This window comes from Acomys russatus, chromosome 4, assembly GCF_903995435.1.
Source record: "Acomys russatus chromosome 4, mAcoRus1.1, whole genome shotgun sequence".
Classification (NCBI taxonomy): domain Eukaryota; kingdom Metazoa; phylum Chordata; class Mammalia; order Rodentia; family Muridae; genus Acomys; species Acomys russatus.
The window spans coordinates 42,120,671-42,148,237 of record NC_067140.1 but is presented as its reverse complement, the minus strand read 5'-3'; the positions used below and the strand labels follow the sequence as shown (position 1 = coordinate 42,148,237).

At 37.6% G+C, this 27,567-nt stretch overlaps 1 protein-coding gene across 1 annotated transcript in view; it reads right to left on the bottom strand.

Annotated features, from left to right (window-relative positions):
- The window catches only part of Ccdc73 (coiled-coil domain containing 73), a 93,993-nt gene that overhangs the window by 17,589 nt on the left and 48,837 nt on the right, over positions 1-27,567 (bottom strand). Inside the window, exons 9-13 of the mRNA XM_051144281.1 lie at positions 15,477-15,605; positions 14,566-14,625; positions 12,817-12,921; positions 3,881-3,991; positions 1,226-1,360 (exon numbers count right to left, since the gene is read on the bottom strand). Coding sequence (XP_051000238.1) covers positions 1,226-1,360; positions 3,881-3,991; positions 12,817-12,921; positions 14,566-14,625; positions 15,477-15,605 — 540 coding nt within the window. The remainder of the gene's footprint in view (positions 1-1,225; positions 1,361-3,880; positions 3,992-12,816; positions 12,922-14,565; positions 14,626-15,476; positions 15,606-27,567) is intronic.

Sequence of the window (27,567 nt, the reverse complement as noted above, 5' to 3'; positions counted from 1 at the left end):
TCTAAAAGTGAAATAAAAATGTAAGAAATCTACAATAGCAAAATGTAAATAAAATAAAAGCACCAAAATGAAAACTAAAGCATCAAAACTAAAGAACTTCTACTCTATATGAAGATGTGTTTAGGGATGCATTAATATAGACACTGTTACTGGCATCAATTATATGTCTGATAAATATAGGACCAACACAAGAGTCAGAAATAGACCCACATATGTCAAAGACCGTTTAAAGCTACAGTGGGAGAAAGAACAGTGTTTTCATTTTTCTTCTTTCATTTCTTTTTTGATTGTTGTTTCTCTCTCTCTCTCTCTCTCTGTGTGTGTCTGTGTGTGTGTGTGTGTGTGTGTGTGAGAGAGAGAGAGAGAGAGAGAGAGAGAGAGAGAGAGAGAGAGAGAGAGAGAGACAGGGTCCTGGCTATCCTGGACTCGCTTTGTAGATCAGGCTGTCCTCGAACTCACAGAGATCTGCCTGCTTCTGCCTCCTGAGTGCTAGGAGTAAAGGCATGTGCCACCATAAGGGATTTTCAAACAAATGTAGTCCTGAGACAATTAAAAATCCATATTCAGCTGGGTGTGGTAGGTAACACCTTTAATCCCAACACCTGGGATGCAGAGGGAGGCAGATCTCTGAGAATTTGAGGCCAGCCTGATCTACAGGGCAAGTTCTAGAACAGCCAAGGTTATACAAAGAAACCCTGTCTCAAAAAGGAGGGTGGGTGGACCAGAAGCCAGTGGGTGCTGTGTGGGACAGTCACAGGAATATGGTTTCTAGCACAGAACAATGGACAGAGAAAAAACATCAAGCTGCATGTCAGCTCTTTTTCATATTTATTTGTTTGAGGTTGGCCTGGTCTACAAAGTGATTTCCAGGACAGCCAAGGCTAAAGAAAAGCCAATTTCAAAAAACCAAACCAAACCCAAACAATCCATATTCAAGAGACTTTTGAGCCTTATGTTAACCTCAACAGACATGTCAAATAAAAAATAAAAATGAACGACAGACATGTCTGTACTAACTTGTTAAGAGGCTTTGATTCCAGCACTCAGGACGCAGAGGCAAATGGATCTCTGAGTTCAAGGCTAGTCTAACCTACAGTATGATTCCAGGAACCCTGTCTTGAAAACCAAAAAGGAAAAAATATTTTTTTAATAAAATAAAATAGAAAAAAATCACCAGCAATGGTCTTAATTTAATAGTTAATACCCAAAAACATTTAAATTTTACCTGAAACTTCTTGCATTCCTCGATTTTTTTCTGGTCACGTAATTTGTTATAATGTTCTTGCAACTTAACATGAGTTTCCTTAAGTGATGACAACTCAATTTTAAGCTCATTCATTTCCCCACTAAGTTCTTCAACCTAGAATAAAATTAAGCCAAAATGAACAAGTGCATAAACTTTACCTGAAAACATTGTTTTATGAAATAGTAAAATAAAGTCAACTACATATGTTAAGAAATAACAATGTAAATACTGACAATGTTTAACAAACACAATTGCATATTCATACTCTTTGAGAAATGTGAGGCTCAGAAAGATTAAGTAACTTGCCCAAGTCAGTGCACACAGAAAACAGGAAATCAGGATTGAAATACAAAATCAAAACTAGGGCCCATGCCCCTAAATACCTCCTTACAGATAAAAAGATTTTACTTCTAGTCAGAAATCCTATAGAAACTACACCTCTGGTATTTTTTTGTTTTGTTTTCGACAGGGTTTCTCTGTTTAACAGCTCTGGCTGTCCTGGAACTTGCTGTCTAGTCCAGGCTGGCCTTGAACTCACAGAGATCCACCTGCCTCTGCCTCCCAAGTGCATGTGCAGAGTTTTGGGGAGCTAGCTGGAGGTGTGGGACACCAGGCGCTACAGGAGACACTGTATTGTGTCTCAGATTTACACCTGGGAACTGGGCTTCCACCTGTGCAGCTCACAATTGCTTCTCCATAGAAAGCGTACATGTGGTTACACACAGATAGACACATGGGCCATTTAAAAAAAACATTACAAGGGGCTGGTGGGATGGTTCAGCAGTTAATAGCACTGGATGTTCTTCCTGAGGTCCTGAGTTCAAATCTCAGTACCCACATGGTGGCTGAGAGCATCTGTAACTGTAGTCACATGAATTCAATACTCTTTTGGTGTACAGCTGTACATGCAGGCAAAATAGCAGATACATAAATAAATGAATCTTTGAAAAAAAAAGAAAATCCTTATAAAACCGAAGTGGCTTTTTCTTACTCAACTATATTCTATTTAGAACTAAAAAAAAAATGGTAGTTTATAATTATGAAATCTAACTTACAAATCTAAACTTACAAATTACAGCTTCACTAATAAAATTGCTTCTCCTTGTTCTAAGAAAAAATGTGTTACTTAGCTGTTTGTGTGTGTGTGTGTGTGTGTGTGTGTCTGCACGTGCGCACTTGTGCACATGTGTGAGTGTACTCATGGAGGCCAATATTGGGCATCAAAAACCCTGGAGTCACAGGTGGTTTTCAGTTTCCCAGTGTGGGTACTACACACTGGTGTGTGGGAACTACACCTGGTCCCCTGCAAGAGGACTCTTAACAGATGTGCATATCTCCCATCCCATTTTCTCTCTTCTTTTTTTTTTTTTTGGCCCTTAGAAGTTGGGCACTGTTGTAGTCTCAGAAGAGAAAACGAACGTTAGTTTGTTTTGCTTAACTGATCCATTTTTGTAGCATGTTTGTTACATTTAGTTTGCAGCTCTTTTCTGTCTCCAGTGCTCCCAATCCTCACAGTGCCTCTTCCACAGCCTCTTGAAGACTGGATGAGGAGGGAGGTAGTGAAATGCAAGGCAGAATGACTGAAGTGACTGTGCTTGTTGCTTAAGGAGACATTTTCCTGGTGAGTATTATTAACCAATTTTTAGTATTGTGATGTAAATATGAACTATTTTTCTTAGATTTGAATGAGGCATATGAAAACCATCAATGACCAGGTTGATCACTTAAAACTCTGAATTAGAAAAACTTAATAGCTACAAATAAGTGAGTTTTCTACATCAAAATCAAATGAAGCATCTACAGAATATAGACCTTAGATTCAGACATATATTAGCATAATAAAGGAAATGGTATAATTAGTATAGTAATCTAAAATAGAATCTTATGTTTCTAAAATATAGTTTCATAAACGTATAGTGACTTCCTATTGTGTTAATTCGTTTATTAAAGAGTGATTACAGCCATGCTTTCCATAGGTCATGGCTTGAGACAACTGTTTTAATTCTTCCTCAAGGAACTGAAAAGGCAGAAAAAATTGTTACTAGGAAAAATCAATTTTGTGGTCCATCAGTCTTTGAGATGAAATTTTGCTTTGCAAATGAATTTACATTTTTTACAATTGCTTTACACATTTTATCAAAATTAGCATTTATTGTAAAAGAAACAAATGTGAATTACTGGAAGTAGCTGTTTACAATATATAATCTCATAGTATTAGTACAGCAGAACTCAACTACTGCACATATGCTCTAACATGGCTTTGGCACATCTCAACAAAACTAATGAGGACAGTAACTTCGCTCACCAACCATGGCTTACATATGATTCTAATTCACTAAGACATACTGAATCATTTTATTAAAATGCAAATTAGGTTTTTTGACACATAGCTAGTCCATAGAGTCACATATGCTTTATATGTGTATATAAAACATATACACATATAATTTTCCATGCATGAAAACATCAGAGGGAATTTTATTAATTTCGTTTTTAAAATACACTCACTTTGAGTATAAGAAGAAAATGCGCCTGACTTACCAATTTTGTAATTTTTTCTTAGCATTCAAAAGTTATTTTAAATGTCTATAGATATTTAAAATACTTGAATATTTTACAATTTAATAAACCTACATGTCTCTTCCAAGTTCCTAGTGCTCTCTCATGCTCACTCTGAAGATTAAGGAACTTTTCTTCATTTTCTTTTGCCTTCTCCCTTTGCAGCTCATTATCTCTTTCAAGGGTCTGCAATAAAATTAATTATCCAAAAAATAATCAATACCACATTAATGAATTTTGATGTGTTTTATGTTGCTCAGACCCTTACGTGGAACATGCTGAAAGTGCCATACAGATCAGAGATAATGTGCTACCTCAACAATAATTTTCATAAATTAACAGAAAGGTGCTTAGAGTTTAGCTAACAGGAAATAGGGGGAGGCTATGATGAAGAAATGGCTATAAAAGGGTATAAAAACATTGCCATTATTCAGTTTCACTGCATAAGTTTTAATGTACTGAAAAGTAATATAAAGTACAGCATTGAAAAGCGTGAACTGTAGCACAACGCAGCCTAACCTACTAAAGATTTTAACTACCATCGGGCGTTTTTATCTGCTTATTTTAGAAGTTAACTGGCTAGAAAACCTTAAAAAACAACTCTAATTTCAAGTTAATATTTTTTAGCCTAACTTATTTAACACATCACTTAGTTATTTCATTGAATTAATACAATAGAATCACTTTATCCCCACTTTATTTCTCAAGGGGGGGAAAAAAACCCAACCAAACCTTAAAAAAAATTTCCAAGTGTTTTTTTAAGATTTAGGATTTGGGAACTATGGGTCACTATCACTAATATTATTAGGTTTCTTTACTATCTGCTTGTAACTCAAACAAACTGAAAAGCTATCTATATTTAATGCATCTAGAATTTTAATTTAATTCATTTATCATTTAATTCATTTGTAAAGCCAAGTACACTCAGTAAAATTCCCAACACAAAACAATAAAAAAAGCAAAAGGGGGAAGTGACCTTTGAGTTCTCCTCCCCAAAGCTAGCACTTCACATGTTTCTGGAATCAGAGGAGGTTACTCACTGCAGAAAAGCACAAAAACAACTTCACAAACAACTGAGAACCTTATCTCACATATTTATTGCTCTGTAATTTGCCTTTTGAAAAAGCAAACTATCTCTTGTTTACTTTCCATGCTATCAAATAAAAATTCATCTCATTTAAGTCTTAAGAACATTCTTTTTAAAGAGTTCTCAACTATACCTATAATATCAATGTGTAAATACAGCTGTGAAATTACGGCAATACATCTATTAAGAAGTATTTTTGCAACGTGTGCCAAGAACGTTCTTCTCTGTCTCACTAGGAGCTGTGCACTTTGAAATATCTAAATGAATACCTATTGTGATTGCTGTATTTTCACATAATACAAATTTCCTTAATCCGTGGTTACATTTATAACAGGGCAGTTTCTAAATATTTACAGTGGTGTATAGCTAATAGACACTTAGTATTCTAACACTCTAACCAATGTTTTTATTGTATCTATTTATATGGGCAGCATACTCTATTTTAGAAAGTAGATCAATGTTTAAGAGAGATAAGAGAATATACCACAGTCTCTATTCTATTCACAATAAATGACCGAGAGCATAATGTTCTTAAAACAGTATTTATTAGGTGTTTTATCAATTCCTTCTGGTTCATACCTATCTTTAAAAGAAAGACTACCTCCTTAAGGTATTGGTGCGGGATTTTTGGAGCCCTTCCATCCTTCCATTACAACTTGAAGTCTTATTCTCAGTTGACTGCACAAGCCAGGTTATCAGTGAGGACTCCCTCCCTTCTCCTGCAGTCTCCAGTTTCCTAGATCTCATGGTTTCCTCTCTCTTGCTTTACTTCCTTTTCTGAGTACAGCAAACTGTTACGTTGTGATTAAGCAGGCATGGATGTAACTGTTTCTGGGGAACATCTGCCCTGCCCCCCAATTGTCTACGTTGACTATTTCTTCCCAGCCTCTGCAGACACAATTTTATTCTTTTCTACCCTCCAATTTTGTCAATGAGGAAGCTAAGGCCAATGTGTTATTCTCATTCCTAATTCTTTGCATGCCATACTTTTCTGCAGTTTTAGAATTATCTCTTTATGTGTAATGTATATTTTACAATAATACACACTGCTATTAGGCAAAATGAACTTATATCCTTCAGCCCTGTGAAACTTTTTATATTGTTTCTTTGATCAGTCTTTTTCCTTCTATTTTCTTGGTTCCTTCTCTTTCACTGAAACATACCAGATTCCTTAGACTCATTCCTCAGTTCTTTTTCTCGTATTTCTATCTTGCCTTGTGTGCATGTGTGTGTATGCACAGGGAGGAAAGAGGTCAACTTCAGGTATTATTCCTCAGGAGCGTTTTTGGAAACAGCATCATTAGACAAACTAGCTGGCCAGTGAGTGAGCCCCAGGGATCAGCCTGTCTCTGCCTCTCAACACTTGGAAGCACACACCACCACAGCTGGCTTTCTAGTGGTTGCTAGGGATTTAACTCAGGTCCTCAGGAACATTTTACACCTGAGATACTTCTCAGTTTTACTCGTCCATCTTTTGTTTCTACCTTCTAAACAATAGTCTCAACATTATCTCATAACCTTTCTATTGCATTTATATTTTAGTAGAGTTTCTCTTAGTCTGTGTTTATGAATTTATACTTCTTGTCCTGTGGATTAGTAAGTAAATTTCCTTTAAGTCTTAGTTTTACATGAGTTTTTGGATTACTATTTTTGTCTGCTTTTCGCTTGAGAGATTGTGTTCCACTGTGCAGTAATCCTTAATAATCTATTTGTACTTAAAAAGATGGTCAACACCTCCCCTTGGTGGGGAGACCTGATGGCACTCAAAGAAAGAATAAGCAGGCTACCAAGATGAGGCTTGATAGCCTATGACCACATAGTGGGGGACCCTCGGTCATAGACCTAGGGGAGGGGAATGAGTGAAAATGGGAAGGAGGAAGGAACGGGAGGATACAAGTGATGGTATAACAATTGAGTTGTAACCTGAATAAATTAATAAAATTAAATTTTTTTAAATAAATAAATAAAAAAGATGGTCAAAAGTTTGTCAAACACTGGACATCACTGTAGGGAGTTCTGGCTGAACTATTTCTTTTAGAAAACATTAACTAAAAGATCTATGGTCTTCCCTCTTGGGCATGTTAGTTTCCCCAGAAAGGAATCTCCCCTTCTCATTCCTGGGGATTAAAATCGTTTTCCTGTAACTCAGAGAACTACACTGGCAGGCTAGACTATTGACCCTATTTTCTTTTCTTTTCTTTTTTTATTTAATTAATTTATTCAGATTACATCTCAATTGTTATTCCATCACTTGTATCCTCCCATTCCTTCCTCCCTCCTGCTTTCACCCTATTCCCCTCCCCTAGGTCTATGACCGAGGGGGACCTCCTCCCCCACTATATGGTTGTAGGCTATTAAGTCTCATCTTGGTAGCCTGCTTATTCTTTCTCTGAGTGCCATCAGGCCCTTTTCATTAAAATAGTTCCAACAGTGTATTGATAGAGAAAGGAAAAGCAAAGGGTGAGGAGAGATTGAGAGAAGGGGGAAAAAGAAAGGAAAGAAAGGGGAAGGAGGAAAAAGAATGGGTGAGAGGGAGTAGAAAGGGGGAGAAGGGGGAGAAGGAAGAATTCATTTATAATAGTTGCTATTTCTGCTAGTGACGTGGTCAATTTCTGGCCACTACTATTTTGAAAACCAATTCTCTAACTATAAGGGGACCCCAGCACACCACTGTATCTCTTTGAACCTCAGCTTTCTCTCAAATTCCAACTATGTACATCCAAGAGGATAGAGCCGATCCTGTGGCGTGAAAGGAGAAATCTGGGGTTGCAATATATTCTTACATATACTGTCATCTGTGCCTTTCAACTGCTTATCTCACTTCAAAAGGCCAGAGTCCTATGATTCCCGACCATTTCTGGGTTTAATTTTGTTTTTGTTTTTGTGGTATAGAGATATAATCCAGTGCCTCACTGTTCTAGGCTTTCTATTCCTGTGAGAAAATGTCATGACCAAAACCAACTTGGGGTCAGGGGATGGGAGTGGGGTGGGAGTGGGTTATTTTAAAGTTTCCTAACACAACCCATCATCCAGGAAATATGGACAGGAGCTCAAACAGGGCAGGAACCTGGAAGTAGGAACAGATGCAAAGGCGATGAAGGAGTACTGCTTACTTGCTTGCTCCCCATAGCTTGTTCAGTCTTTCTTATAGAATCCAGAACCATCAGTTCAAGGGATGGCATTGCCAACAATGAGCTGAGTCCTCCCACATCAATCAATTAAAATGCACCACATGCTTGCCCACAATCTACTAGAGGCATTTTCTCAGTGGAAGATCCCTTGTCCAAAGAACTCTAGCTTATATCAATCTGATATAAAACTTAGAGTGCTAGGCAAGGTACCTACCACTCAACTACATTCATATCAGGCCTCATTTCCACAACTTTGAATTAGGTTTCTATTTCCTGTTTCTGCTGTCTATCTTAAAGGTTAGCCTTTTGTGTTTCTTCTGTCATTTCCACATCCTTGTGGATTTACTGCCATTTATAGCAGTTTCAAAAGGTGGCAGAAGTGAATGTAAGTTCAATTAATCATCTTTGGCTGGAAGCGCTGACCAGGTAGTCTCTAACTTGTCCAAGTTTATTCATGGTACTCCATTCATTCATTTAATAACACGTAACAAGGTCCTACTGCATGCTTGACACCATCTCATGTGCTTATGCTCCTTCAGTTACAATGCTGCTGTCTTCATCAGGAATGTAAACTTGTATATAATATAAACATATGTGAAAATGTTATTATTCCCAACTGAAATAACAAATTTGAAAAACATTATGAAAAATAGATATTGCCAGGGGTCAAATTAAAATCATTTACTAAATGTTTTAATCTTCAAAAAAAAAAAAAAACAGTAAATTACTCTAGTTAATACAGTAATAATACAATAACTACAAGAGTAAAATATGAAAATTACTCTTTATATTATGACTATAGAAACATAACTAAACTTATAGATAGAATTTATATATCTATGTTCATTCTAAATTCACTACTAAAAACAAAAGACAGATGACAGTATAACTGCAGAGCACTGAAAACCAATCAGACATTATCAAGAGCAATGATCCCTTTTAGTACCAATGGGATTAGAATGCTCCTCGAGAAAACAGTTGTCATCTCTAAACAGTGTAACCCTTAGCAACACTCAACATTAATATTTTGTTATGCTATATATCAGTGGTTTTTGGACATCAGTCTACAGCGAAGCACTGATCCATGACAAACTTCTCACTAGGCCATGGCCAAATGTCACTACATGACTTTTCTTACAATGATCTGTCCTTTTATCCTGAGATTATGTCTTTAAAATACATATATTTTTAAACATTCTGCTTTATAAAATGATATGATAGATGGTAATGTTTTCATTTTTAATGTTCTACTTGACAATACTTGGAAATGTACTGTAGGATATTATAGAACTTTTTAATTGATACCGAGACAGGTAATAATTACAATTACAGAAAAAGGCACTTGGATATTTAACATATTGGTACTCACAGTTGAAAGATCCTAGGGCCATACTTACAGACATGGTTACTAGCTCAAAGCAGTGACCACTATAGATACCACAAAATTAAGTAATACATAAATGTGGGACTTGAAACCTGTAAGAGGCCATTTGAGAGTTTGGGTTTTTGTACAACTACTTTAACAAACTTTCTTAGTTTACTTTATATCACAGTGAAAAAATACAGGGACCAAAAGTAACTTGAGAAGGTAAGGGGTCTTTGTTTCCAGCTTACAGGTTAGAGTCTATCATCAAGGGAAGTCAGGGCAGGAACTGAAGGCAGGAACCTGGAGGTAAGATCTGTAGCAGAGGCCATGGAGGGATAGTGCATGCTCTCCACTCTGCTTGGCTTACCCAGTTGGTTTTCTTATACAACCCTGGACTACTTGCCCAGGGGTGACACCACCCACAGTAAGCTGGGCCCTCCCACATCAATCACTAATCAAGAAACTGTCCCACAGACATGTTCACAGGCTAATCTTATGGAGACAGTTCCTCAACTGATGTTCCCTTTCCCCAGACTAAAGCTTATATCAAGTTGACCAAAAAACTAAGACACAGAAATTTAACAGTTCTCATACTTCTATGAAAAGCATGCTGAGCATAACACTGAAAAACAGTGCTGGACTGGAACCAGGGCAAGGATGTAGTACTGTTTTTTTCCCCATGATTTATAAGACCATAAACAACACTGCTTATGTTTTCTGTGTCTCTACTCCATCATGGAGTACATTAGCTAATCTATAGTATGTGGGGATGACCAGACGACTGTGGTATAGCAGCTACTCATAATGAATTTGAGTCAGACATAGTGGCCCATGCCTATAATCCAGCATTCCACGGGCTGTGGTAGACCTGGGCTATACAGTGATATCATGTCTCCACAAAATAAAGCATATACTCTTGGGAAAAGGTGTGAAGAGGCTTGTGCTTATAAAAGTTGTTTTCTACTAGTCTTTTACTAGAATAGTTGAAGGGGTTAAGAGGGTGAGTGGCTTGATTCTAACAGTTGACTTCTCTCCCTCTGTATCTTCGACATTTTAATTCCTCTATTCCTGAAGGCAGACAAAACCATTTATATGATAAGCCATAGGACATCAGTGGTGAAAAGATACTGCTTTGCTCTGCTTAAGTCTGGTTCTATGATGAACTAACAGAAGTTGTGTGGCCTGGTACGAAACAAAAAGGCAGAGGAAACATGCTTGTAGAGGTATTAAAATATGTAAATTTTCTTTTGTGTTTCACTTTGCCTTAGGACAATTCATTTTCTGTTTAATGACATAGTTCTCTGGACAAGGAAAAAAAATCACAGAACAAATGAAGTCCCTCACAGCTGCCTAAAAGCTGCTTTATAACTGCATGAGCAAAAGCCACTAGCTCCTAGGCCCCACTTCTTCCTGCCACCTGCTTTACCCATGTATCACATTCTAGTCAAAAAATGTAAGCCAATCTTTCCTTTCAGTGGCTCTATTTAAACCCAGTGCAAAGTGTAACTGTTATAAGATGGAAACGGTAGGCAGGGATGCATTAAGCACTGGATTGGATACTCATTCTGCCCATGCCAAGGTGCTGCCAACCTGAAACAGAAAGCTGCTGCCGTGACTCCCCACAGAGTGCTGCAAGCTATGTGTACCCCCTTCAAGCCCCTCCTACTGCATCTAGGTACTCACTAAAATGAAAAGACACAGGGATAGGGTAGTTAGGCAGCGGACCACGGCAAAGTAGAAGAAACAGCAGGCAAGAACCAAGATTGGGAGACAACAGAAACACAAAAATGTCTGTGGAAGCGCTAAGCCATCAGCACATGCTTCCACACACAATCAGACTTAAGTTTATAAAGCATAAATTCAAAAGACAAAAATTCAACAAAAGTTCAAGACACTGAGTTCAGAGTTAAACAGAAGGAATATACTTATTTCTAAGTGTGAGTTCCTATGCAACTACTCTAATTATTCACTCATGAAGTTAGCCCTGAATCTCTATGGTGACTGTCCCTTCATGGGAGATGGCTATAGTTGACATGGGAAATATTCCACTTTTCTCTGTTTCCTTTGCTACCAAGAGAGTCCCCTCAAAAGGACATAAATAACTTGTACTGGCCACCACATCTGAACACACCCCAGCTCCTTGTGAGATGGATGGAATGATCATCCCATAACATGGCACAGTCAATGTTCCTGGAATGTTACTGCTCTTCCACTCGTCCCCATGTTCCTTCACATGGAATTCAGAACCAGCAAGGTTCTCTTGTTCATTTTCCAAGGCCACATGTCAAACCTCTCAGACACAGACTACTCCTAAAGCTTTGAAAGGCTTTTAAACTTCTAGATCAGCCCTGGGCACCACTCTTGTTCTTGATAAATTTCCACATGAACTCACTTCATTTCACTCTCCTGGCAACACTAGAGGAACATCCCATTATCTACAGTATCTCAGGCATCCAGGCAAGGAGTAAGGTAGCAGCCTCCCTGTTGTCACACAAGGGATTTTTCTTGTAGACGCCTTCTTTAAGATCTTCCCTCACTCGGAGGGCAAGAGAAAAACCTCTCCTTTTAATGTGTAAAGTCTAAAATGCTATTAACCATATGTTGTTCCCTTCCATTATCATCTTTTACCTACTAGGAAGATGTTGGAATGAGTGTGCTAACGCCAGTAGTCTGATCTTATTCCTAGGAAGATAGGCCTCCAAATTCTGAGAACTGGTTCGTTTAAAATGTGATTGACACATTTTCCTTTCAGTGTTGACCTTGGCCACAATTTTAAACCAAAGAAAATTTCCACTTGTGTCATTACAAAATGAAGTCATTTACTAGTTGTGCATGGTATACCTTTAATCCTAACAGCAAAGACAGAGGCAAGTGCATCTCTGTGAACTCAAGGCCAACTGATCTACATCCTGAGTTCCAGGAAAGCCAGAACTACATTAGAGAGTAGTCTCAAAAAATTCAAGCCAGATATTTGATAAAACTAACAATTAACTAGGTTTTAATTTAAATGTTAAAATGCATTAATTAATTTAGACATTCATGCTAAAAACTGATGAAGCAATCTAGCATCTTAACTTTTAAAATTAAATGATAGAACATACTTACATGCAACTAAACAGGGGAAGTATGTTAGATAGAAATATACTTAAAACATGTAACCTTGTAGTAAGAATTCTGGAATTTTGATTCTTTAAAAACACAGAAATACTATGAGAATGTACTTTTGTTTTAATCCCCTGGTGCGAGGGTATCATAAGCTATGATTTGTCTCATGCTCTAGCAAAAGCTCTAGCTCATGTCTCTCTCTCTCTGTCTCTCTCCCCCTCTATCCTTCCTTCTCTCCTATCTAGTGATAGGGGTGAAACAGGTGGGAGTAAAGGGCGGGAAACAGAAGAACCCACAAAGTAGCAAAGACCAGCCACATAACCTGATTATTTTCTCTTAGCGCCTTCAATTCATCATCGATTTCATTATTAGCTTGAGTCTGACGCTGAAGTAATTGCTGCATATGTTCATAACAAAAGAGGGTATCCTTCAAAAATATAAAATATGTTTCTAAGTTAATTCTTCAAATATAGTTCTAGTTTTTAAGATACTATTATTATAGCCTAATTTTGATACTATATATTAAATTAATAGCACTTCTGTGAATTACTATCTAAAATAATTACTGTTACACAAATTTCTATCAAGTATTATTTCTAAAAGACTCTTAAGTAAGTTTTTGAAATGGGCCACAGATCCTAAGATATTACTGAACATGGTAAGGAATTTAAAACTGAAATAAACTTAATGTCATGCTCACCCACAGGTGAGAAATATATCTCTAGTATAATGTTACATAAACTATAATATTATAATATTATAAAATGACTCTGTAGAGACAGGTGTGGTGGCACATGCCTGTTATCCCAGCACTCAGGGAGGCAGAGGCAGAAGCAAGAAGATCTCTGTGAGTTCAAGCCCACCCTGGTCTACAAAGCAAGCCCAGGATACCCAAGGCTACACAAAGAAACCCTGTCTCATAAACAAAAACAAAATTACTCTGTAGACTAGGATATCACTGATCAAATGGAAGTAAAGCAAGAAGAAGAACAGACAAAGCAGAAAAAGAAGAGCTCAAGAAGAGAAAGCTGAGCAGTTTAGAGCAGCTGTTGCTCTTGCAGAGGAGCAGGTTCATTTCCCAGCACCCACATGATAGCTCACAACCATCTGTAACTCCAGTTCCAGGAAATCTAATGCCCTCTTCTGGCCTCAGTAGGCACCAGGCACAAACATGATACACATGTATATACGCAGGCAAAACATTCATGTACATAAGACAAATCTAAAAGCAATTTTAAAATAACTGCAGTTTTCCCATTTTGTATTTTAAATACAAAAATCGATTCAAATGAGAAGAAATTGTTCTAAAATCACACACGGTATGTATACATTTTCAGTAATTGTCTCCTAAGTTACCACTGATCTAACAAGTAATAAAACTACTTCTAAAAATGGAAATTTAGCTAGGAAATATGTGCCTATAATTTCAACATTTGAGAGGCTGAGTCAGGAGGATTGTCAATAAATTTGAGGCCAACATGGGCTACCTAGTCAGCTCCAAGCCATCTTGTGCTACAGAGCAAACCCTGACTCAAACAAGTTAGTATGGAAAAACGGCCCAGCCATTAAGAGTGCTTGCTGCACAATCACGAGCATAAGACTTGGCTCCAGCATCTACTTAAACAAGCCAGCCATTGTGCAAATATCTGTAACTCCAGCTCTAAGGGACTGAAGAGTTCTGGCCTCTGCAGACAGCGATGTGTGAGCATACATGTGAGCACATACACACAAATGCACATACTGACACACACACACACACACACACGTAAAGGCACACACTTTAAACCCAGAAGGCAGAAGCAGATGGACTTCTGTGAGTGTAAGGTCAAGAATGATCTACATAGACAGTTCCAAGACAACTTGAGCTACATAATGAAACCCTGTCTCAAAAAGAGAAATAAAATCTTCTTCAATAACACAAAGTGGAAGAAATACAAAAGCATACCCACTCAGTACATGGTAGGTGAATGTCTACTCCACACTAGGCAAATAGCATTCCATATCTACTTGCCACTTTGCTACTGCTTTTTAAAATATTAACTGAATTCCGAGACATGTGATGATTACTTACATGTCTTTCTTGTCGAAGACGGGTAATCTCTTCATTAATTTTCCTGTTTAATTCCAACTCCTTCAAAATTCAAGAATGTTAAAGTTATAATGCAAAATTCTGCAAGTTCAGGATTGGCAGTGGTGGCACACGCCTTTAATCCCAGCACTCGGGAGGCAGAGGCAGGTGGATCTTTGTGAGTTCGAGGCCAGCCTGGTCTACAAAGTGAGTCCAGGACAGTCAACAGTCAAGGATATACAGAGAAACCCTGTCTTGAAAAAAAAAAAAAAAAACCTCCAAGTTCTATATTCAATTAAGTAGCCATGTTTGTGTTGAGACATTGACTCCAGTGAATTAATAAGCCCAGTGTAGGCCAGTACAAACATAAATATTAAAACTATGAAACTTCCCATCTTAAAAGTGACTTAGAAAGAAAAAAGAGAAAGCAGGAGGGAGGGAGGAATGGGAGGATACAAGTGATGGTATAACAACTGAGTTGTAATCTGAATAAATTAATTAAATTAAAATGTAAAAAAGAGACACCACTGTGTCACAAAATTATCTGAAGCTACATTTGAGTGGGGGTAAAACTGTTATGGCCAAATTTTGTTCTAAGTTTTTGCTAATAACAAGAAATCTAGCCAGGCGTGTTGACACACGCCTTTAATCCTAGCACTCAGGAGGCAGAGGCAGGTGGATCACTGTGAGTTCAAGGCCAGCCTAGTGAGTCTAGGACAGCCAAAGCTAACACATAGAAACCCTGTCTCGAAAAACCTTAAAAAAAAAAAAAAAAAAAAGAAAGAAAGAAAGAAAGAAATTTAATAATTAAAAAAAAAGATTCATACAAGAAATATTTTGTGCAACAACCCTGAAGTTCTCATACATTTGGTAAGGTTTTAATTTTATAAACTTGAGTAAATTTAATCAAATACCGTGTTGAGTCTTTCTTGAAGCTCTTCATATTTTTGTTTTTTAATTATCAGATTTATACTTTCTTCTTCCATCTTATGCTGACATAGGACTTTGGACTTAATTAACTCTGAAGCTGTTTTTTTTAATTCCTAACATAAGAAACAAAAAAGGAACTCAGTATACATATTTCATCAAAGGAAGACATTTTCACAATAGTTTCCAAATCTTTAAAATTATAATTCATTTAATAAGTTCTTCTTTGCCAATGTGTGTGTGTGTGTGTGTGTGTGTGTATTAAAAACAGACAATATAAAGCATGACACATTATGAATGAAGATGTAATAGACAAGAAAGAATAAAGGAAACAGATCATTCAAAGATGATCCCAGGGTAACCAGATAAAGCTGGAAGAAATGACAATGGGTATCATGAAATGAAAAAGGAGCTTAAAAATGAAAAGGAAATGAGAAGTTTCTTTACTGTTGAAAAACATGATATTTGTATGCACTATCTAAGATAGAAAATGTCCAGAAACAGATACATAAAGCCAAAGACAGAAACCACTGATCCTGATTTAGAAAGCTGTTAACTCTTCTAAAATATGTTCCATTTATATTTATTTCAAATTATAAAAGATGATGCAAATCAGAAATGAAAAGGGAGACATAACAACAAACACTGAAGAAATACAAAGAATCATAAGATCCTACTTTGAAGGCATATACGCCACAAAATTTGAAAATCTAAGGGAAATGGACGATTTTCTTGATCAAGTTCACTTGCCAAAGTTGAGCAAAGAACAGATAAACAAGCTAAATAGTCCCATTTCCCCTAAAGAAATAGAAGCAATCATCGGTAGTCTCCCAACCAAAAAAAGGCCAGGGCCAGATGGTTTCAGTGCAGAATTCTACCAGACCTTCAAGGGCAAGCTAATACCGATACTATTCAAGCTACTCCAAAATATAGAAATGGAGGGAAAATTACCAAATTCATTCTATGAGGCCATAGTCTCACTGATACCTAAACCTCACAAAGACTCAACAAAGAAAGAGAATTTCAGACCGATTTCTCTTATGAACATCGATGCAAAAATACTAAATAAAATACTTGCAAAACGAATACAAGAACACATCAAAGATATCATTCATCATGACCAAGTAGGCTTCATTCCAGGCATGCAGAGATGGTTTAATATACGGAAATCCATCAATGTAATCCATCATATAAACTAACTGAAAATAAAAAACCACATGATCATCTCTTTGGATGCAGAGAAAGCATTTGATAAAAATCCAACACCCATTCATGTTTAAAGTTTTAGAGAGATTGGGGATACAAGACACTTTCCTCAACATAATAAAGGCTATATACAGCAAGCCAATAGCCAAAATCAAAGTAAATGGTGAGATACTCAAGGAAATTCCTCTAAAATCGGGAACAAGACAAAGCTGCCCACTCTCTCCATGTCTCTTCAATATAGTACTCGAAGTTCTAGCCAGAGCAATAAGACAACAAAAGGAGATCAAAGATATCCAAATGGGAAAGGAGGAAGTCAACTTATCCCTATTTGCAGATGATATGATAATGTACATAAGTGACCCTCAAAATTCCACCAGAGAACTCCTACAGATGCTAAACACCTTCAGCAAATTGGCTGGATACAAAATTAACTCAAAAAAGTCTGTAGCCTTCCTATATACAAATGACAAACTTGCAGAGGAAGAAATTAGGAAAACCACACCCTTCACATTAGCCACAAGCAATATAAAATATCTAGGAGTTACTCTAACTAAGCAAGTGAAGCACTTGTTTGAAAAAAATATCAAAACTCTGAAGAAAGAGATTGAAGATGACCTGAGAAGATGGAATGATCTTCCTTGCTCATGGATCAGGAGAATTAACATAGTGAAAATGGCCATCCTACCAAAAGCAATCTACAGATTCAATGCAATCCCTATCAAAATACCTACACAATTTTTTAAAGACATTGAAAGCTCAATTCTGAACTTCATATGGAAAAACAAAAAACCCAGAATAGCTAAAACAATCTTGTACAATAAAAGGTGCTCTGGAGGAATCTCCATACCTGATCTCAAACTGTACTATAAAGCAATAGTAATTAAAACAGCATGGTACTGGCACAGCAACAGGCTGGTTGATCAGTGGAATCGAATCAAAGACCCAGATATGAATCCACACACATATGGTCACTTGATTTTTGACAAAGAAGCCAAATCCATTCAATGGAAAAAGGATAGCATCTTCAACAAATGGTGCTGGTCTAACTGGAGGTCTATGTGTAAAAAAATGCAACTGGACCCATATTTGTCACCTTGCACAAAACTCAAATCCAAGTGGATTAAAGACCTCAACATAAAACCAGAGACACTAAGTCACTTAGTGGAAAAAGTGGGGAAGAGCCTGGAACATATTGGCAGAGGAGACAACTTCCTAAACAGAACACCAACGGCCCAGGCCTTAATGTCAACCATTAATAAATGGGACCTCATGAGGCTGAGAAGCTTCTGTAAGGCAGGAGACACTGTCAAGAGAACAAAGCGACAGCCTACAGACTGGGAAAAGATCTTCACCAACCCTACATCTGACAAAGGCCTAATATCCAAAATATATAAAGAACTCAAGAAATTAAACACCACCAAACCAAATAACCCAATTGAGAAATGGGGCTTGGAACTAAACAGAGAATTCTCAACAGAGGAATATCAAATGGCTGAGAAACACTTAAAGAAATGCTCAACCTCCTTAGTCATCAGGGAAATGCAAATCAAAACAACTCTGAGATTCCATCTTACACCCATCAGAATGGCTAAGATCAAAAATTCAAGTGACACCACATGCTGGCAAGGATGTGGGGAGAGAGGAACACTCCTTCATTGCTGGTGGGAATGCAAACTAGTACAGCCACTTTGGAAATCTATCTGGTGCTATCTCAGAAAAATGGGAATAGGGCTTCCTCAAGACCCAGCTATTCCACTCCTTGGAATATACCCAGAAGATGCTCCAGCACACAACAAGAAAATTTGCTCAACCATGTTCATAGCAGCCTTATTCATAATAGCCAGAACATGGAAACAGCCTAAGTGTCCATCAGTAGAAGAATGGATAAAGAAACTGTGGTACATATACACTATGGAATACTACTCAGCTATTAAAAACAAGGAATTCCCGAAATTTGTGGACAAATGGATTGAGCTAGAAATGATCATAATGAGTGAGTTAACCTAGAAGCAGAAAGAATCAAATGGTATATACTCACTTATATCTGCATACTAGCCCAAGGGGCATGTCCCACGAAAGCCTTCACTTACCAGGAAACTGGGACAGAGGGGAGGACATCCTATTGGGACTCTAAATGAGAGAAGCTTGGGAGAATGGCAAAGTAGAAGGATCCAGAGGGTCCTAGAAACCTGCAAGTAGAACATTATGATAGGCAGATTTGGGCCCAGGGGTCCCGCTCAAACTAAGGCACCAGCCAAGGACAATACAGGCGGTAAACTTTAAGCCCCTACCCAGATCTAGCCAACGGTCAGAACATTCTCCACAGTTGAGTGGAGAGTGGGATATGACTTTCTCACATACTCTGGTGCCTCACATTTGACCATGTCGCCTGGAGGGGGAGACCTGGTGGCACTCAGAGGAAGGACAGCAGGTTGCCAAGAAGAGACTTGATACCCTATGAGCATATACAGGGGTAGGTAATGCCCCTCAGGAACAGTCATAGGGGAGGGGAATAATGGGAAAATGGGGGGAGGGAAGAATGGGAGGATACAAGGGATGGGATAAACATTGAGATGTAACAAGAATAAATTAATAAAAAAAAATTTTTTTTAAATAAAAGATGATGCATAATAAAGTCACAGAATGGAGTTTTAGGTGACCCAGTGATAATTTACAGGATTGGCCACTTTTCAGACTTGCAATTTTTTGTTTGTTTCTCTGTTTCATGTATGGAGAAAATGAGAGAGTACAAAGTCCAGTGTGTGACCAGTATATTACAATAAATCACAAAGAGAGATAACTTCCAAGCAGTTTAAAATAGCAGAACAGGTGTGGAAGTTCAGTTCCTTGAAAGGCTGAGGTAAGAATTCCCAGCTTGACCCTGGGAATTAATTCAAAGCTAGCTTGGGAAATAAAACAAAATCCGGAAGGAGCAGAGAGAGGATTAGATTAGGAGGAAGGGAAAGAGGGAAGACAAAAAGGAAGATAAAGAAAGGGAGGAGGATCAGGTGTGGTGGTGCTCGCCTGTAATCCCAGCACTCTGGAGGCAGAGGCAGGTACATCTCTGTGAGTTCAAGGCCAGCCAGGTCTACAAAGTGAGTCCAGGACAGTCAGGGCACACAGAAAAACCCTGTCTTGAAAAAAAACAAAACAAAAACAAAAACAAAACCCCACAAATAACAAACAAAAATGAGAAGGGGGGAGAGGAAGGGGAAGGGGACAGAAAAGATGTATTTAAAGGTTGAGTTTAGGTGAAATGTGAAGCTGAAAAGCCGCATGAAATCATCTCATGGAGTTGTCACTAAATTAAGAATACAAATTCACTGAAAGAAAAACTATGAAAAAAAAAGTGAGAAAAACAGGCACCATAGGGTAAAGTTTTGAAAGAGTGGATGGAGGAATAATCCATGAGTGAAAGTAATCTTTTTTAGAGTTTGAAAAGACCTTTACGTAGGCCACTTTTGCACAGGTGTCCTATAACTGATTGAGTATTCTTTCTATACTCATTCTCTGCTTCCTTCATGTTTACATTTCACATCTTAAGCCACAAAATAATAAGAGTATCCTCTATCACATAAAAGGGAACACAAAGTAAAGCAGGTTCTAGCATCCGTTGATGCTTAATATACATTACCAATACCTACTAGTCATGTCCATTTGTGGGATTATTCTTCTTTGGACTTGTAACCAAAGGTCAATTTCGATACTACATGACTATCTCAACCAGGGATACTAAGTTTCCTGTTTCTTAAGACAGTCTCACGGGCTGGCTTTAAAGTCACAGCCTTCCTGCCTCCCAAGTGCTGGGACTGTAGGCATGCACCATCACACCTAGCTCTTGGTATTCTTTATTTTTTTAAAAAGTTCCCTTCAACTGCTTCTTGCAGGCCAGAACTGGATTGCATGCTCATGCTTGAACCTCACAGTAGATGAGGAATGAGTGATATGGACTGACTTAGACTGATCATGCGCACTACACTGACGGTTGACATCACCAAATCCATGGTCTTGTTAACATTGTAAAAATTAGTTTGTTCAGAATATTGCAAACATGCATAACGAAGTGAGGCCAAGTGAAATATATTTTTTGTAAATTGTTTGACACTAAATAATCTACCCCTCTTTTAGGTCTGATTTGCTCTCCCCATAAAAAGTTGTCAGATCTGATTAACAGCTTTCAGATTGTGCCCTGACAAGCCCCAGCAGCACTATGCTGCGCTCCTGGATGAACAGGCACGGCTCACAGCAGCAACAACAAGAACAACAAGAGGATGGAAGCCAGAAGATCAGATGACCCTGGGGTTCTATGAGGTTCAGAAATGGCTGTACAGGATAATTTACAGAGAAGTAGCCATTGGAGAAGCATGAAGGAAGGTCAAGCAACTGACGAGTCTGAAGCAATTTCAGACTTTCCTACAGGGGAGACATTTAGAAACAAATGAGGCTGCAGAGCCACTGTGTAGGCCTCCACAGAGGAACAACCCACCTGGAGTTGTGGTGCAGAAAGCCCAAGCCCATCAGAACTACCTTAATCTCGTTTTAAACTTAATTTCATTTGTAAATTGCAGTGCTTCCATGCAGTTCTATGGCGTATTAAATTTTCTGAGGTAGTTGTTATGTATTTCATTATTTGTATTTGTTACAGATATAAAAGCAGGAATAGTATGTATTATTATAATATAAAAGAAAACAATATGAAGAGAGAAAGCAACATCAGTACACCAAATCACAGGTCTCTTTAAGATTACTTTAATAGGAGTCTTATTTTGAAGAAAAGGAGAAATGGTGTCTACTAGAAATAGACAAGAAAAAAAAAGAGATAGACAAGAAATTGAAGTAAACAGTTGGGATGATTAAAAACAGAGGCACAAGATATGCGCAGTAATAGTGCTACCGATACAAAATGACCTCTGAGCTGGGCATGGTGGTACACTTACGGAACCACTGCTCTTTAAGTTCCTTGAGGAAAGTATCTTATCTCACAACTTATAGTCTATCATACCTGAATATCTTCAGAAATTTAACAACTAAAAGGTAATGAATATACTTAGTAAAGAATGATTAATGTAAAGAAGAGAGGACTTACTTTAAAATAAATCTGATCAAGTTTGATTTATTCAGCATAAAATAAATGGCAATAAAAGCCACTTGATATAGGCACTCAAAGTCAGCCAAACAGATTATTGTTAATGGTACAATAGTTTACAGTCAATTTGCAAGACTGTTTAGAAAGTAGCAGGCATGAAGACAGTGCTAAGAGTTTATGAGTAAATCAGCCGGCTTTCCTCCAGTCAAGGAACAACGCAGCACTTGCTGTGCTGTGTCACAGAGACTTCCTGGTGTTAAGCATGAGCAGACCAGTGAAGTTTTATTAGCAAACTGGAAAAATAAAGTTTAGCAGATGTGAGTTATCAGCATTGTGGTTGCTTTAAAAGAACACTGTATTTTGTTACTGGAAAATAATTTTGACTGTTATAATCAAGAAGCCCCACACTGTGAGTTTAAAATAATTTTGCATTTTAAGTTCAGATTCAAGTATATTCTGATGAGCAAACAATATAATGAATGAATCATTATCTTAGTCTGCCACAGGCTAAATGTCCTTTAAATGAACTTACTGAACAATTTATTGTTTTTACCATTTCCAGCATTGGTAAATATTAAAAAAATGGGGTGCTAGCTAAAATGACTATGGAGAGTAACAGAAGAAAAGATAAATTTAGCTTCAATAATGTAAGGTCTTAAGATGTATTAAATTAACACAAAGGTAAATTATCTGCTAAAAAATCTTAAAGTTTTAGTCTCAACTCAGATTTCCAGAATATTTGACTGATATTTATTATTATGTATTATTTAACCTAATAATAGCTCTTATAGTCAGCTAGTTAAAGAAGTCTATCTTTTCTTCTATTTTTATTTTTTTTTCCTTTTTTTTTTTTATTAATTTATTCTTGTTACATCTCAATGTTTATCCCATCCCTTGTATCCTCCCATTCCTCCTCCCCCCATTTTCCCATTATTCCCCTCCCCTATGACTGTTCCTGAGGGGGATTACGTCCCCCTATATATTCTCATAGGGTATCAAGTCTCTTCTTGGCTACTTGCTGTCCTTCCTCTGAGTGCCACCAGGTCTCCCCCTCCAGGGGACATGGTCAAATGTGAGGCACCAGAGTACGTGAGAAAGTCACATCACACTCTCCACTCAACTGTGGAGAATATTCTGACCATTAGCTAGATCTGGGAAGGGGTTTAAAGTTTACCTCCTGTATTGTCCTTGACTGGAGCCTTAGTTTGAGTGGGACCCCTGGGCCCTTTTCTTCTATTTTTAATTATGAGTGTGTGTGTGTGTGTGTGTTTGTGTGTGTGTGTGTGTGTGTGTGTGTGTGTGTGTGTGTGTGTGTGTGTGTGTGTATGCCAATAGGGTACAAAAGCGGGTCCTGGGTGCCTTGGAGCTTGAGTTATAGGTAGTTGTCAGACAATCAGCAAAGGCACTAGGAATCAAACCTGGGTCCTCTGGAAGATCCAGCAAGCACTCTTAACCACTGAGCCATCTCGCCAGCCCCCACTGATTCTACTTTTTAAAGACACCAATGAATATAATGTGTATCTTCTCTTATACAATTAACAGCTTTTATAAAAACAGTTTCAAGCCAGGGGTGGTGGAGTACACCTTTAATCCCAGTACTCTAGAGGCAGATCTCTCTGAGTTTGAGGCCAGCTTGGTCTACAAACAAAGTTCTAGCATAGTCAGCGCTACACACACACACACACAAAAACACTGTCTCGGGGGGGGGGTGTCAATTTGCTTGCTTTGTTTTTTGTTCTTTTTTTTTTTTTTTTTTTTTTTTTTTGTTAAAAATGTTTTAACATTTTTTTGCTTTGTATATGAATGCTCTATTTGCATGTATGCCTGAACACCAGAAGATCTCATTATAAATGATTGTTGGCTTTCATGTGGTTTCTGGGAATTGAACTCAGGACCTCTGGAAGAGCAGCCAGAGCTTTTAACTGCTGGGACATCTCTCCAGCCGCTCTATTTGCTTTCTTATGCAAAGATAAATTTCAAATAAAAACAAAAAATAGTTTTTGAAATTTTAGTTTTTTATACTAGCTTTTCCTACATCAAGATATAATTAAGTAAATAGGATTCAAACACATTAGAAATTAAGTTATTAAATGACTTGTTTTATATTAGAGATGTGTTCCAGGTTCATTCCTAAGCCTCAATGGCCTGTTAACAAGCCATGGTAAGCATAAAGACACGTACATAACTCATAGATCTCTGAACAAACGACAATTGATGGTCTAAAGGTTTTTCTTCTTCTTTATGGCATCAAAATGCAATGAACTTCTATTCTTTTCTGTATTTTTTTAAACTATGTTTATTTATCTACTTGAGTGTGCATGTGTGGGTATATGAGCCAAAGCACACATGTGGGGATCAGAAGACAACCTGTGGGAGTCACTTCTTTCCTTCCACCATTGGGGTTCTAGGGATTGAACTCGGGTCCTCTAAGTTGTGGGTATGAGACATTACTTGTCACTCCATCTCATCAGTCCTTTCCCTACATTTAACAGTAATATGAAATGTGAAGCCATTGGATTTAGTTGTCTTTTAGGAGATAACTTAAAATATACCAATTCTCATTAAAATAATAGTTACTAACTAACAGGGAAGTTAGAAGAAAAAGTGAAAACTAATTATTTCATGTCTTTTCTTTCTTGTATATATTAATTCATCTTAAGAGCATAATAAATGGAAATCAAAGACCTCCATGAAATAATTTTCCACTGAAAAGCTATGCTTTTAATTTTACAGCCTTTATAAGCTTTAAAATATCCTGAACTTTTAGTACGTTGTCTGTTTTCTAACCATTTTATTCAAAGCCGTTAGTATAACAGATCAACAGCACATGCTTTGATCTCATGAAATTACAGCTTATATTTCCTGCAGTCATAAATACCATGCTGTTTTCTCCCCACCCTTTTCCAGCGCAGGGGAGTCTGCTTACTATCACAGTCTCCTGGAGAGTCTGACATTTACTTAGACAAACAGCAGAGGTCATGAATTTGCCCAGAGATAATATCAGAACTCTTCCTGATTGCCACAGCAGTGGAGGGAGCACACAGAACTGCAATACCTAGTCTATCTATCAACCGAGTTTGATCTGTTTCATTTTGCTTCACACAAAAAAAGGAATTCTACCTTATCACAAACCAATAACTTAACTGTTCTGGACAAAATCACACAACAGTGTAAAAGAAACAGAAAATTATCTCTAAGAAAATTAATGATTAGAAGTTTTAAGTGAGTGATATGACCAATGTGACTACTTGGTTAGCTTCTGAAATTTTCAAAAAGAAGGCTTTTAAAAAAAGATTTCAAAAATGACTGTAAAAATTTCTAAAACACGAAATAGTATACCTAGAATGTCTAAACACTTTGAAATTTTACAGGCAAAGGAGTAAAAAAAAAAATTACTAGAGAAAAAAACAGCAACTTTACAAATGGTGCTGGGAAAACTGTATATCCACATGAAATTAGATCTGTAATTACTACCTGCATAAAAATCAACTGCAAATGGACCAAAGACCTCACTGTGAAACCCAAATTGTTGGATCTTCTAGAAGAAAACACAGGCAACACCCTACAAGATACAGGTGTAGGGAAGGACTTTCTGTATAGGACTTTCAATTTTTTATGAACTAAAGCCAACTGACAAATGGAATCTCATAAAACTAAAATGCTTCTGTACAACAAAAGAAACAATCAACCCACAGAATGGGAAAGAATCTTTGCCAGATATACATATGATAGAGGGGTAATATCCAGACTATACAAAGAACTAAAAACAAACAAAACAAATAACAGATAAATGCTGCAAGGATGTGAGTAGAGGACAAGGCTCATTCACTGCAGGTGAGATGGCAAACTAGTCCAGCCACTCTGTAAACCATTGTGTACAATTCTCAAAAAAATGAATATAAATCTACCATAAGATCCAACTATATATCACTCTTTGGTTTGTGTTCAAATGACTTGACATATTATTCTACAGACAACTTGCTCAGCCATGTTTATTGCCCCTCTATTTACAATAACTAAGAAATGAAAACCTACTTCAATTGACTAATGGATAATGAAAAAGTGGTACATACATACTATAGTTTACTGCTTAGCTATAAAGAAAAATGAGTCATTAAATTTTCAGGTAAATGGATGGACCTAGAGAAGATTATATTGAGTGACATAACCCAGACACAGAAAGACATTTGTGGTTTCTAACTCTCAATCTTTAGATATGAGTTTATAACCTGAATTAACTGCAGAAACCAGAAAAGTGAAATAGGACGATGGTGGAAGAGGGGATTCTAGAAGGGGTAACAGTAGGAAACAGATGATTTGAAGAGGGAAATAGGAAAGGGGATTAACTGGGAAGGGGAGGACACAGTAGGGCACGCCTTTAATCCCAGCACTTGGAAGGCAGAGGCAAGTCTCTGTGAGTTTGAGGCCAGCCTGATCTACATAGTGAGGTCCAAGCCAGCCAGTAAGTCACTGGGGACATAGCTTTGGGTTCTATCTTGTCCCAGGCCCTCTTGTGCCTCCTGTCCATAGAAGAAGTGAACTGCTCTGCTCCACATATGCTCCCTGTAAAGATGTTCATCCATCATGGCTCAAAAGCAAGTGTGCCAAGGACTAAAACTTCTGCAATAATGAGCTAAAATACATTATTTCTATTACTGTTCATTCAGATTATTGGTCAGTCACAGGTATGAAAATCTTGCTGACAGTAATGCTTTATAGAGTGACCAAAATCATTAGTGCATAAACTACCAGTGCATGTACATGGCCTTGTGAACCATGTGAGCAACCATAGAAATCCGTCAGGCAAGATGTGTCCACTAGACCAACAGTAACATGTTCATGATGGGGTAACCACCTTCTTTCTGGGAAGATCTGAGACATATTCCACAGGAGGGAACTTGTACCTGGCACTATAAACCTCGTCAAAAGCCCATGGTTGGAGAGGTCACAGGACCTAGGAGAAAGCCACTTCCTCCTCTTCCTCCTCTTCCTCCTCCTCTTCCTCCTCCTCTTCCTCCTCCTCATTCTCCTGCTCCTCCTCATTCTCCTCATTCTCCTCCTCCTCCTCCTCATTCTCCTCCTCCTATGACTACAACTACAACTACTATTATTGTCTTGCCAAATGGACACATCCTCAAACTGCCTTCTAAATACCCATGTTCACATCAGTAAACTAGAAACACTCTCAAAATTTGTTAAAGAAGCTTCTTGTAGTGGGTGGGCGTTAATGTAGACACTTAAAACTGCTTAACGTGCAGAATGATGGCCCTAAAAGGAACATCTATATCACCCCTCATGACTTAGAGAACATCACAGAATAGTAGGTAGAAAAGAATATAAGACCTAGAAGATAAGAAAAATGGCTCAAAAAGATGTCTCCTAGACATGGCATGACTATTGCACTCATCTATCACTTTAGCTATGACTACCCACATAGCCTGTACAAGACTGGGACCATCAACATTTCATCATGGAATGGGGAAGGGTCTATAGTTCCCTGAGGGACTATTAAAATAACAGATACTAAAGGAGGTATCACTTTATTCAGTGGTTTACCCACTGATAGATTGCTTGTGTTCTAGTGAAAATCTTCCACCTGTGCTCATGCAATAACCCTGGTTAAACCCTGGTTATTGTACTAGCTATGTCAACTTAAGACAAGCTATAGTTATCCAAAAGGAGAGAATCTCAATTAAGAAAATACCTCCCTAAGATTGGGCTGTAGAAAAGACTGTAGAGTATTTTCTTAATTAATGATTGATGGTGGATAGCCCATTATGAAACTG